At 36.6% G+C, this 12,471-nt stretch overlaps 1 protein-coding gene across 1 annotated transcript; it reads left to right on the forward strand.

The window, feature by feature from the left end:
* The first annotated feature begins 1,461 nt into the window (after positions 1-1,461).
* LOC754366 (transmembrane protein 138) lies at positions 1,462-10,971 on the forward strand. The gene is made up of 5 exons (XM_001185328.4): positions 1,462-1,578; positions 4,862-4,998; positions 7,742-7,913; positions 8,896-8,971; positions 10,609-10,971. The coding sequence occupies exons 2-5, from the start codon at positions 4,874-4,876 to the stop codon at positions 10,716-10,718; spliced, it is 483 nt and encodes a 160-aa protein (XP_001185328.2). The 5' UTR covers positions 1,462-1,578; positions 4,862-4,873; the 3' UTR covers positions 10,719-10,971.
* Positions 10,972-12,471: the final 1,500 nt, after the last annotated feature.

Below are 12,471 nucleotides of genomic sequence, written 5' to 3' on the forward strand. Positions count from 1 at the left end.
GATGGGTGCCACTTTTCCTATCTAATAAATGCTCTTTTTCATGATGATAAGAGCCACACACCCCCCCCCCCCCCTCCTCATAAAAAAACCCTTCACCTTTGATAAAATAATGCCCCTTTTCTTTCAACAAATGCACGTTTTCCTTCAGTATCATAAGTGCCCCTTTTTCATTCTCATAAGAGCCTCTTTTCATATTTGGTCAGTGCCCTTTTTCACCTCGTTATCTTTCCCTTTTAACAATGATGTGCCCCTTTCTCTTTTTAATAAGGGACATATCCCCTTTCATACATGCTCCTTATCACTTCTTATAAATAAAAGCCCATATCAAAATCTGAGGCGTGCCCCCTTTCGTCGACAAATGTCCATTTCCCATCTTCATCAATGCCTCAATTTGTTCATCCCTCAATGGTGAGTGCCTCTTTTCAGGTGTGAGAAGTGCCCCATATACCTCTGGTAATTAATTACCCTTTGTTCTTTGACACGTGCTCCTTTTCTTTTCTAATAAGTATTGTATCCCTTCCGATATGTGTCCCCCTTTTCCCTCTTATAATGATCATTAAACGTGTCCAAGAGTCCCCCTAAACGTGCTCACTACGCTCTTTCGTATTCAAAGATGATATAATTATGTTACTTAGTTATCACAGGTTTCATTTTTCAGTCTCCCGTTATGAGAATTTGTTTATAATCCCATCAGGATTGGGTTCTTTCCTCTTTATAAGATGTAATATTTTTGCACTGCGTCCTCAAGAATATTATAAATGTTCAATTTTACAAAATGTTGCAAAAAAACACAACAGCTACCAAACAAATCCCTTTTTCTGATTTTTGGCCAATTGTAGTGGGTCCAGCAATATATTTCATTAGACTGCCCTTTCCCCGCCCCGAATTTCCAGGCCTTTGATACCTAAACCTGTCTCCAACAAACAATAATAATAATGATAATAATAATTATCATTTTTGTTAGCAATAACTATTGTTATTATTATTAATATAATTATAATTATTATTGAGGCGACGGGCCATGAAAATAGTTCCGCAGACCTGGCATCCCGCCCCATTCAGTAGTGTTGGGGTCCTGTTTAAATTTTTTTGTTCTCATTTTGTAATAAACAAGCAAATAAAGGAATCAAAACAAGACCAAAAAAAAGATAAATACAAATGATAAAATCAAATTTGAGAGATCAAATTTAAAGATAACATTCAAAAGAGTATTTAATAATGGGGAAAATATGGAGCTGACTTAGGAAGGCATTACTTAGGTGCCGCAAAATACCGGAATGAATATCAACAGACAATTCAATTCCTAATTTCTTCACACAGCAACATCGGTATTTTTTAATTTGTTTATATAAATTGAACAAATTTGGAGCGAACTGTTACAGTACAAAAAATAATCTATCTCTCACTCTGGAAAGCCCGCGTCGCTTTGTCTGTCTCCCTCTAGCGCCGAAAAAACTCGTTATTTTTAATATTCAGAATTCCTGCGAACGAGTCGCCCATCTATCAAAACCGTCCATTCAAAAGCTTAATTTTTGACTGTCATTGATGCATAGTAGCTGATTTTGTCACGGACTATTGGTAATAAATATTAGTTTGTTCTACTTATGTTTTATATCGTAATTTTTGTACCGCAATCTGTATTAATAAACCCATAAAATGGCCCTGCAAAAAAGGTAACAATTTTGTTGGTATGTGGGACTGAGTACAGTAATTTTGGATTCATTCAACAGAATGAATGATCATGAAGGATACACTCCGCAGTTCTCCAATCCTGGAGGAAACCAAGAAGAAGAAGAAGAAGAAGAAGGAGATGGGGAGCCCTTTGTCTGAGTAGAAAGAATGCAATTGATACAATACTGTAATATGGGCGTAGACCTAGAGATCTATTACATACAGTTGCCAATCACAATCGTCTGACGTCATGATCGTTTGGGATGCGTTTTCCTAAAATACTGAACTAAACTTTGACTTTTAAAGTTGTAATAAGTAGGCCTAGGCCTAAGTTTAAGTAGCCTAGCCCTAGGCTAGGGCCTAGGGTTTAAAGTAATTATTGGTCTAGGCCTAGTCTAGACTATGCCATGCCCATGGCATGGCATGGGTAAGGCCGAGGTTTTTTTTCTCTAGGCCTATAGAATAGGTCTATTCCTGTTTTGCTTATTAACTTAATATTAGTTATATTCTATTTCTAAGACGTAATTTTGGCGCTAGTTCAAAATTCTATCCAGACTTTGACCTGGAAATCGACTAAATTTTCATCAATTGTTCAAATAAAGGTCATGATCTAGTATAGTAGTAAAACTCGTTATGTTTCTTACTTGTTTCGTGTCAATTTTCCAATCTTTTTTTGAGTATTTTTCTTTTAAACAAAGATTTATTATATACACTTTCTCACAGGATTCACGGCAAACTGCTGCACAATAAATTGCATACAGTACTGACGGTGGGGTGCGGGCGCGCGCGTGTCAAGTTAGCTACTGTAATCTAAGCAATTTATCAATACAGTCGCTAACTTAACACACGCACGCGGCCGCACCCCACTGTCGGTACGGTATGCAACCTCTATTGATTCTCAACATTTAAAACACCACTGTACAAAACTCAACTGAGTTTACTAAAAAATTGGTACATAAGTTTCAATTGATGACACCTAAATAGCAGTAAAATACAATCTTTTCAATTTACTGATGTTAGAGAGAATACTTCGAAAATTCAATTCGTGAGTCTACTGTCAAATTTGCTGATTAGCCACTTTGTATTAATTGTGTGTATTAGTGTGCAATTGTGTGCAATGTGTGCAAATGCTGCCTCTCAGCTTGTGATAACAGTGCTAAAGGTCAATACGCATTAGCATTGACTCTATGCTTTGCTGGAGTGCGTTTTTACAGGATATCACCAAGGTTCAAGAGTACATGTAGTAATAATAATGATACTAATATTTAATTTTTATATAGCGCTTAAAGATAAACTTGAGTTCTGGTAATGCGATTGCATTGGATCAGAAAAATTGATCATATAGCATGTAAGTAATGGTGTGTAATGCAAGGTTCTGGAGTCATCAAAATCATCATAAATTTGGCAGAGTCTTGGTAAAGTAACATTCACTTACACAGAAAGATGTATATGGGACAACACACATGGTGTCGGGGCTAGTACTACCCTGATTTCCTTATCTTTCTATGCTCATTACTCAGCCAGTATACATTTTCTTCCAAAATTGTTTGGCACATGACATTTATTTGTAATCTTGAACATTCAGTGTAAGTTTTGTTAGATTCTGTGAGAATTCATTTTCTTTATTTACCAGAACTTAGTTTATCTTTAATACAAATGTCTCTAAGCGCTTTACATATACTATTACCCCGGTTATTGGATTCAGTGCTTACCCGCACACACTGTGTGCACAATCTCCACTCCCTGGGGAGCATTCCAGCCAGGCGTTACTTGATGCTCACAAGCTGTTTGACCAACAATGACGGCCGCATCCTACCGGGTACCCATTTGACACCTGGGTGGAGAGTAGCAAGTGCAGGTTAATATCTTGCCAAAGGATATTAGTGCCGTGTCGGGATGCTGAGGGGTGCTGCTTAGGGAGTGTTTCATTCTCTCTTTTAAGATATTTTGTCACTGTCGGTTAACTAGACCCTCTAGCATACATCGATTCTCATGTCTTTACTTGTGTGTCCATTCATGCAACTCTGCATTCTATGGCATGCAAAGAGTTATAAAGCTAAATGGATTGGCACCAAACTATTTACAAAACCTTTGTTATGCCTTATACACCAGCTCGTAGTCTAAGATCATCACACCAGCATCTTCTTAAGATCCCCAAGGCGCGAGTAGCCTGTGGTGAAAGGGTTTTTTCAGCTGCGGCACCTTCTCTTTGGAATAATTTACCATTTAATTTGAGAATCATAACTTCCTTAGAGACCTTTAAAGGTAAAGACCAGTTATGGTCATGCGATTGCAATGTAAAAGAAACGTTGTGGAATCGATCAGAAAAGGTTGATCATCTAGCATCTAGCATCTGCAAGGTTGTGGAATCATCAAAATGATAAGAAATTTGGCCCATTCTTCGTAAAGTTACAAGCACTATACACAGAAAGATGTATATGGGACTACCCTATATCTCTCACAGACCATGAGAGAAACAAATTTACCAAATATATGAATTAGTAGGCAGTTTCCCGGCAACTTTGTTATCATCATGTATTAGTCAAAACATATTCTTTCACATGATTGGTAATGAGAGCTTCCATTTCATTTTTTGAAATTGGGGACGTTTCCAATACTGGTCTTTACCTTTAAATCCAAGCTGAAATCTCATCTTTTTTTAACAATATCTTTACTTGGCACTATGACACTTATCCAAACTCTTCTATTCTTTCTATTTTTCTTGTGTGCCTCGGAATGGAGTTGTCTAGACAGACAGCACCATATAAAAGCTATTATTAATATTATTATTAATTTATTATTACTCTTTTTTTTCTTCTTTCTTGTGTCTTCTACTTCTTCAGTTACAGTACAGGCCACCACTAGGTGCATCTTCCAGCATATCGTCAAGATGAAAGTGTTTTAGGACTAGTAGTATGATGCTGTATCACCAAATACTTTCCTCTTCCCCAGGAATAAGAATAAGACCTGTCTTCATTGTACAACAAGTACTCTGCAGCATTACTTACACTCTCTTGTCCTTATTCTTGCGCCTTCCAGGATATCACCAAGATGCAAGTGTCGCAGTACCGAGGGGTGCTGTAATTGCTGCGCTCCTTCCCTTCTTTCTGAAGATCTCTCTCCAATGTACTCTCTAGTCTCTACATGTAGCATACAATGATTCTCTTGTCTTTCTTCTTGTGCCTTCCAGGATATCCCCAAGATGCAAGTGTCGCAGTACCGAGGGGTGCTGTATCTGCAGTACTTCCTCCTCTTTGTAGACCTCTTCATCAACGCATTCTGTGACCTTCTTCGAATTGACAATGTCACCCAGCTGGTCCTGTTCATGTAAGTCATAATCCCTGTTCAGAACTCGACGGGAACATGCTCCTAGGACACGCGGACACTAAAACTGGACCCGCAAAATTTGAACATATAGAACCTAAAAATATCAATCCGGACCCTCTTTGTAAAGAAAAAGTTAGTTTGAAGCCCTGTTTTATTGCAGTGATAATAATGATATCAATGATTGGTGGCTGCTTGTATAGTGCTAATGTCTTTCATGCCATGACGCTTCCGACCCTCCAAGGCTCCAACATAATTGACCTAGGGGGGTGTTTCACAAAGATCCTAAGTTGAACTTATCTCTAAGTTGGACTTAACAATTATGGAGAGCCATCTGTAGCATTAAAATAAAATATATTCAAAAGTGAAATTCAAGTATTTTAGACTTTTTATAAATTCCACGTTTATGACATGAAAACTCCTTAATAAAGGAAATTATGAATGATTTGAATCAACATTTAATGCCTTTTAAAACAACTTTTACAAAATATTTTCATAGATGCTAATGGCTTTCCATATTTTTATAGTCCAACTTAGAGATAAGTTCAACTTAGGATCTTTGTGAAACACCCCCTGGTCATTGTCTGGTTTATGTTCTAAAGGTTATCTATAGAACATGCAATTAAATGAAATGTAAAGAAATATCTTGATGAGGGGTTTATATATTATTCATACAAAGGACACGGTTTGTTACCTTTTTTTCTCTGTCTTGGTTTCTTGCAATTGTTCTATCCCATTACATAATACCAGTAGCAGATCCAATATTATGTTAACAAAGAATGATGCTTCTTGCAGATCAAGGGTTAAAGCCCCACTGTCCTACTTGTAGCTACTTGCTCCCTCTATATAGAAAACTTCCTCAATCGGTGCCTGTTGGTCCCCCATGATCCTCTTTTTCTTATGTTAGTTTGAGAGCTGAGTTAATGAGATAGCCAACTGTCAGTGACCTCGCTGTGTGGTCTAATCCCTTCTGGCCCAGTAGTATTGACGGTCTTTAAATGGATGCTTTTGAGGGAGATAGGAGAGGGGGTGTATTTTTTTTTTTTTTTTTTTTTTTTTTTTGGGGGGGGGGGGGGGGTCATGCCCCCTAATGCCCTTAGTTCTGCCCGAGGTATACAGGGTGATCCAACATTTGGTTTGGCAACAGTATCAGAGGTATAGGGTTAGAGAAATGCCTACCGGTATCATTAAATTGTATTTAGTACGATAATAAGAGTGAAATACGATACTATGATATCACCTCCTAAAATACGATTTTTCATCTTTAAAAAAAAAAAAAAAAAAAAAAAAAATTATAAACCCATAAAAACAACGGAATCGCATAGAAATGTGAACAAGTAAACCCCCACAACCCCAACAAAAAGTTTGCTTTACAATTTTGTCATTAAATTTTGATATAAAAACAAACAGTTTACTTGACCGTATTTACCAGTAAAACATTTTCCTGAAATTTTACTGACCCGTGGCCGATGGGCCAGTGGTAGTGTCAAGTTTTCGTGAAAATCAGATTTTTCTCTCCAAAATCTGATTTTCTTTTTTTAAGGATACTCGATCTCTTTTTTTTGTATGTCAATAGGTTGGCATCTCTGGGGTTAGAGTTGCAATTGGGTTTTATTTTAGGGTTAGGGTTAGTATAAGATTTTTTTTTTTTTTTTTGGGGGGGGGGGGGGGGGTCATGCCCCCTAATCCCCTTAGTTCTGCCCTGAGGTATACAGGGTGATCGAACATTTGGTTTAGCAACAGTATCAGAGGTATAGGGTTACAGAAATGCCTACCAGTATGATTAAATCTGATCTGATTTTCTTTTTTAAAGGATACTCAGTCTGTTGTTTTTTTTTGTGTCAAGAGGTTGGCATCTCTGGGGTTAGAGTTGCAATTGGGTTTTATTTTGGGGTTAGGGTTAGTCTAATGCTACGGTCACAAAGGTTCATACGAACGATAGTTTCGTACGAATCTCCCTGTTTTTCCATTGTCTTCCCGAATTTCCATTGTCTGAAAATTGTTCGTATGGCGTTCGTAGCAGCCCGTAACGGTATTTGTGACCGAGGCTTTAGGAATTGGGTTTTATCCAGGGTTATAGTAAAAGATTGGGTTTGTGTAGAAATTTGAGATGGAGCAATTATTGCAGAGGGGGGGGGTGTCAAACAACTGTACACGGACATGTGACAAGCTATATCTCAATTCGAAAATACAGCGGAACCTCACTATAAAGACCTCTGATATAACAAGGTTTCAGTTTTAACAAGGTGCTTTTGCTGGTCCAAGCTCTTTATATTCTTTTGTTTGTGTTAAAGATGAAGTTGAGTTCTGGTCATGCGATTGCATTGTGAAAGAAAAGGTGCGGAATCAACCAGAAAAGGTTGATCATCTAGCATATAAGTATTTGTGTGTATTGCAAGGTTCTGGATTCATCAAAATGATAAGAAATTTGGCCAAGTCTTGGTAAAGTTACAAGCACTGTACACAGAAAGATGTACATGGGACTACACAAACACGTGGCGTTAAAGAAGAGTCATGCTTTCCAGGGAATATGTTTAATCTGATGTTCTTTCACACTTGCATAATTTAACAATGATAACGCTCACAAATTATTTTGTACCTCTTTCCCAGAACTCAACCTTCTCTTTAACCCTAATATAACAAGATTCCTGATATAACAAGGAAGTTTCCGTGGTCCCATGAACCTCATCTTAACGAGGTTCCACTGTAAAATGTCATTAATGTTTTTCCTTATTTTCCCATCCAGAATCCAAGATATCTCCCAGATTTTTGCAACCATCGTCATCTTTCTCATGTTCTTCAACACGTACGTCTTTCAAGCCGGGCTCGTCGGTTACCTCGTCTCCAAGTTCAAATTCACCATCGTCATTTTGTTTTTATACTTTATGCTGTGTGTGGGACTACATGTTTGGACAATGGTAAGAATTTCTCTTGTATCTGTGGTAGGGCTGTGCATAAGCGTGTAATGAGGTACTCAAAACTGATAACACGTAGCTAGGGAGGGCCATGCATTTCAGATTTAACATTGTTAAACCATGCCTTTAAGTCTGCGATTTTTCATGGCAAGAAGCTTTGATGAATGGCTGCAATAACTCCTTGCATACTGTGCAGAGGCTTGTAGATCAAGCCACTGCACAACATGATAAGTAATCCTCTTTCTCCTGAACCATTTGAGGACCTCTCCCCTTTCCTCTGAACTACAAAACCCTAATAAATTTCCATTCAAGTAAATATTGATGTTTAAAAGCATATAACCCTAATGTAACTATTGTACCTAACTTAAAACATAAATCCCTTATGAAGGATATCTACCGGTAAGCCTTTATCAGTAAACCATGAGAATGGATATTTATTCTGTACTTGTACAGATATTATGTTTGTGTTTTGTAAAACTAAATATTAATATACCCTGTTTCAAAAGGATCTTTTCCAATAAATATATGTACAAAGCAAATGGAAGAGATGCTCAAAAGGTATGTCACAGAATTGCCCATTGGAGTTTGATCGATTACTACTTTTTCAAATTAATTTCAATACTGCCTTTTTTTATATTGGATTTCTTTCAAATTTTCACTGCTCCGTTTCTGTATTTTCCCTGTTGTATTTATTTGAAACTCATTCAATATCAAGTTGGACATTCCCTTTAAAGACCGTCAACACTACAGTACTGGGCCAGAAGGGATTAGACCACACAGCGAGGTCACTGACAGGTGGCTATCTCATTAACTCAGCTCTCAACTAACATAAGAAAAAGAGGATCATGGGGGACCAACAGGCACCGATTGGGAAGTTTTCTATATAGAGGAAGCAAGTAGCTACAAGTAGGACAGTGGGGCTTTTATATTGAGATGTAAAAATGAGGATTTATTGTAACTTTTTTTTTCTCCTTTTTTTCTGCAGACGTTACGATGGAACAATGTGGATGCCTATATCTGGAACAATGGTTACCAGGCCCTGTACGTCTTTCAAAGAGTTGGTAAGATGATTGAGTCAATTTAGAAAAGGAGTTGTTGCCTTAAGGTTTAAATGACGCTCTTCAGTCTTCCAAGATTATCTGCGCCACAAACATTCCATATTAAAGTGATTCGGTAACATTGTTGAATGTCGGTGAAAAAATTGGGCTATTTTTGTATGAAATGTTACTTATTATGTACCTCACTTACGAAAGCCAGCCATCTGGTTGGTCGAAATTGGAGTTGTGATTTTAGCCATTCTTTTAAAGAAACAAAAAATGCCAAAACCGGTTAATAGTCCAAGAGTGAGATCCCTCAAAATTCTGGTTACCATGCACATAGTGAAATTTTGCACAGTTCGCATTGACTTTGTACATATTACCTTTCATTGTTTGTCAAGACAGATTGGTTTTTCTGGACAGTCGATATCAAACAATTAATTGATGAAGTTTACACGCAATGTTTCATATTGACATCAGGACAGAGTTCGCATTGACTTTGTACATATTACCTTTCATTGTTTGTCAAGACAGATTGGTTTTTTTGGACAGTCGATATCAAACAATTAATTGATGAAGTTTACACGCAATGTTTCATATTGACATCAGGACAGAGTTCGCATTGACTTTGTACATTACCTTTCATTGTTTGTCAAGACAGATTGGTTTTTCTGGACAGTCGATATCAAACAATTAATTGATGAAGTTTACATGCAATGTTTCATATTGACATCAGGACAGAGTTCGCATTGACTTTGTACATATTACCTTTCATTGTTTGTCAAGACAGATTGGTTTTTCTGGACAGTCGATATCAAACACTAACTTGACGAAATTTACAACTTTACACCCAATGTTTCATAAATCTTGTATAACCAAAGGTTAGGGATAGTATGATGTTTATGAGGACAAATGTTTATGATGATTAGCTTTATTTGATGCATCTTTTTTCTTAAAGGTAAACCCAAACCAAATAGACAACCACGGTATTAGAAAGCAAAAAGATCAGAGAAGCAAAATTGATGAAAGTTTCAATTACCGGTAAATCTGACTAAATATAAGAAAGTTACCATTTAAAAAAATTTGTAATCACTATACGTATGGGCACCTCAAATTAGCTGAGGCAGTAATGTAAATGTGATTTAGTGCCGGACTACTTTCCTATCTGTTCCAACATATAAAATGACTAAATTTAAAATTTTCTTCTTTTTTTTTGCTCAGTAGGGTCTTTTCTTTTTAGAGGACCTATAATAATATGCTTTCTATAATATATTTTGAGAAGTGCCCCAGGGGAGTTCTAAGCAACTTAAAAAAAGAAAAACAAATTGTGATAATTTTGGACACAGCAAATGGGAGAGTTATCCACGTCCTACTTCACAATCCACTGACCGAACTACCAATTTGAGATTCGCATAGACTTGATGATCTCTTATTTCAAACATTCATAGCTTCTTAACTATTGGTCCGATTCATTTCAAACTTTTGCCATTCTGTTTCTGTTATTTTTCTGCTCTCATTCAAATCAACTTATTACAAGGGTTGGATTGCCCTTTGAATCCAAAGGCAAAAGTAACTAGTTTATATTGGTTAGTGGGGAGAACCGCAGTAACCATTGCATTCTTGATCAATATTCTCTAATATTTCAATTATGTTTTCACTAGGTGCTGTGTTTTACTACTACTACTACAAGCGCACAGCGTTACGGCTGGGAGACCCCCGCTTCTACCGCGACTCCAGGTGGCTCCGTGAACAGTTTGACAAAGTCAGATGAAGAAGGATTTAACTCCTCCGCTTTTCTCCCACCATCTCTCTGTGAAATATGTATAGTATTTATGACTTCTTGTCGCAACCGTCTTGATTTTTGTACTGCGACTTCTTGTCCCAACCGTTTTGATTTTTATACTGCGCAATTGGACGTGGAGATTTGAACTCCACCCATGTTTGAACGTGATAATAAAACAGTATATCTTTTCAAAATGAACAAATCTTTGTCCATTATTTGGTTTGTGATTGAGTGAGTTTAAGAAAAATAGTATTATTCAGCTGACATAATGTGAATGTGAGCTTCGATAACGTGTAAAAAGGCAGTGAATTTCATCTACACTGTTTTGCCAATGAAAATATGCAGAAGAGATGTGAAATTTGAATTCACATTATTTAAACTAAAATATTGAACCAAGTTTTGTTCATTTTGAAAAGATGTACTGTTGGAAGAGGAACAATTGTTGATTCTTATGTAGTGTACTAGCATATATACAAGTACGATGTATGCAGGTTAAAATATTTGTTGGTGCTTCATACACGTTAAAGCATTAGGGGATGATCGGCTTTTCGTAATCAACTTTTTTATGGTATTCATATCGTTTAATACATCAATGTGGCAATTATATTATCCATAATTCCATTGACTCTCATTAGTACTTAGTAAGATAGTGTCTTTTTAAAGAAATTTTTTAAATTTCATTCAGAGGGCCAAAAGACACACGTTTTTTAGCTTAGTGAAATGATGGGATGCAAAGTGTTGGCAAAGATGTGTCTCGAGAGAATGGAGTTTGCACCTATAAAGTCAGTTCGGGGGGTGTTTCACAATGATCCTAAGTTGAACTTATCTCTAAGTTGGACTTAACAATTATGGAAAGCCGTTAGCATCTTTAAAAATATTTTGTAAAAGTTATTTTAAAAGGCATAAAATATTGATTCAAATCATTCATATTTTCTATTATCATGAAAGATTTCATGTTCTTGATGTGGAATTTATAGAAATTCTAAAATACTTGAATTTGTACTTTTTAATGTATTTTATTTTAAGGCTACAAGTGGCTCTCCATAATGTTTACGTCCAACTTAGAGTTAAGTTCGACTTATAATCTTTGTGAAACACCCCCCTGGTCTGTAGTTTTCTTGCATCTCCTGCAGTGAATGTGAAATCCTGTTCTTGAAAGATGCACCCTCTGGGGGGTGTTTCACAACGATCCTAAGTTGAACTTAAAAATTATGGAGAGCCATTTGTACCCTTTAAATAAAATATATATAAAAGCAAAAATTCAAGAATTTCAGATTTTTCATTATTCTAAATCAAGAACATCTGCTTGATAATAGAAAATATGAATGATTCAAATCCACATTTTATGCCTTTTAAAATAGCTTTTACAAAATATTTCCAAAGATGCTAACAGCTTTCCATAATTTTTAAGTCCAACTTCGAGATAAGTTCAACTTTAGATCTTTGTGAAACACCCCCCAGGCAGTTGGTCCAGGTGAAAGTGATGCTTTGCAGCGATAGTGCCGACGAAAACATTCCATGTCTGTGTTGTTTTTTTCTTCCCATTTTCCACTCTCTACCTCTTGCCGCTTTCCACACCCATCTTTACAACATGTCGCCGCTTGCTACTGTTTCTTGCCAGGAGGGTGTTTCACAAAGACTAAGATCGACTTTAAGTTGGACTTAACCATGGCATGCCATTCATGCCACTATCTGCTCTCTCCATTACGATCTTTAGATAATATTTTTTTCTTCAATAATC

This window comes from Strongylocentrotus purpuratus, unplaced genomic scaffold (assembly GCF_000002235.5).
Source record: "Strongylocentrotus purpuratus isolate Spur 01 unplaced genomic scaffold, Spur_5.0 spur5_scaffold_17, whole genome shotgun sequence".
Classification (NCBI taxonomy): Eukaryota; Metazoa; Echinodermata; class Echinoidea; order Camarodonta; family Strongylocentrotidae; genus Strongylocentrotus; species Strongylocentrotus purpuratus.

Excerpts from the sequence above, each read along its gene's own strand:
- LOC754366 (XM_001185328.4), top strand. The coding sequence starts at position 4,874 with ATGCAAGTGTCGCAGTACCGAGGGGTGCTGTATCTGCAGTACTTCCTC. Across the intron at positions 4,999-7,741 it reads ACCCAGCTGGTCCTGTTCAT|AATCCAAGATATCTCCCAGA; the intron begins GTAAGTCATAAT and ends TTTCCCATCCAG. Across the intron at positions 7,914-8,895 it reads GACTACATGTTTGGACAATG|ACGTTACGATGGAACAATGT; the intron begins GTAAGAATTTCT and ends TTTTTTCTGCAG.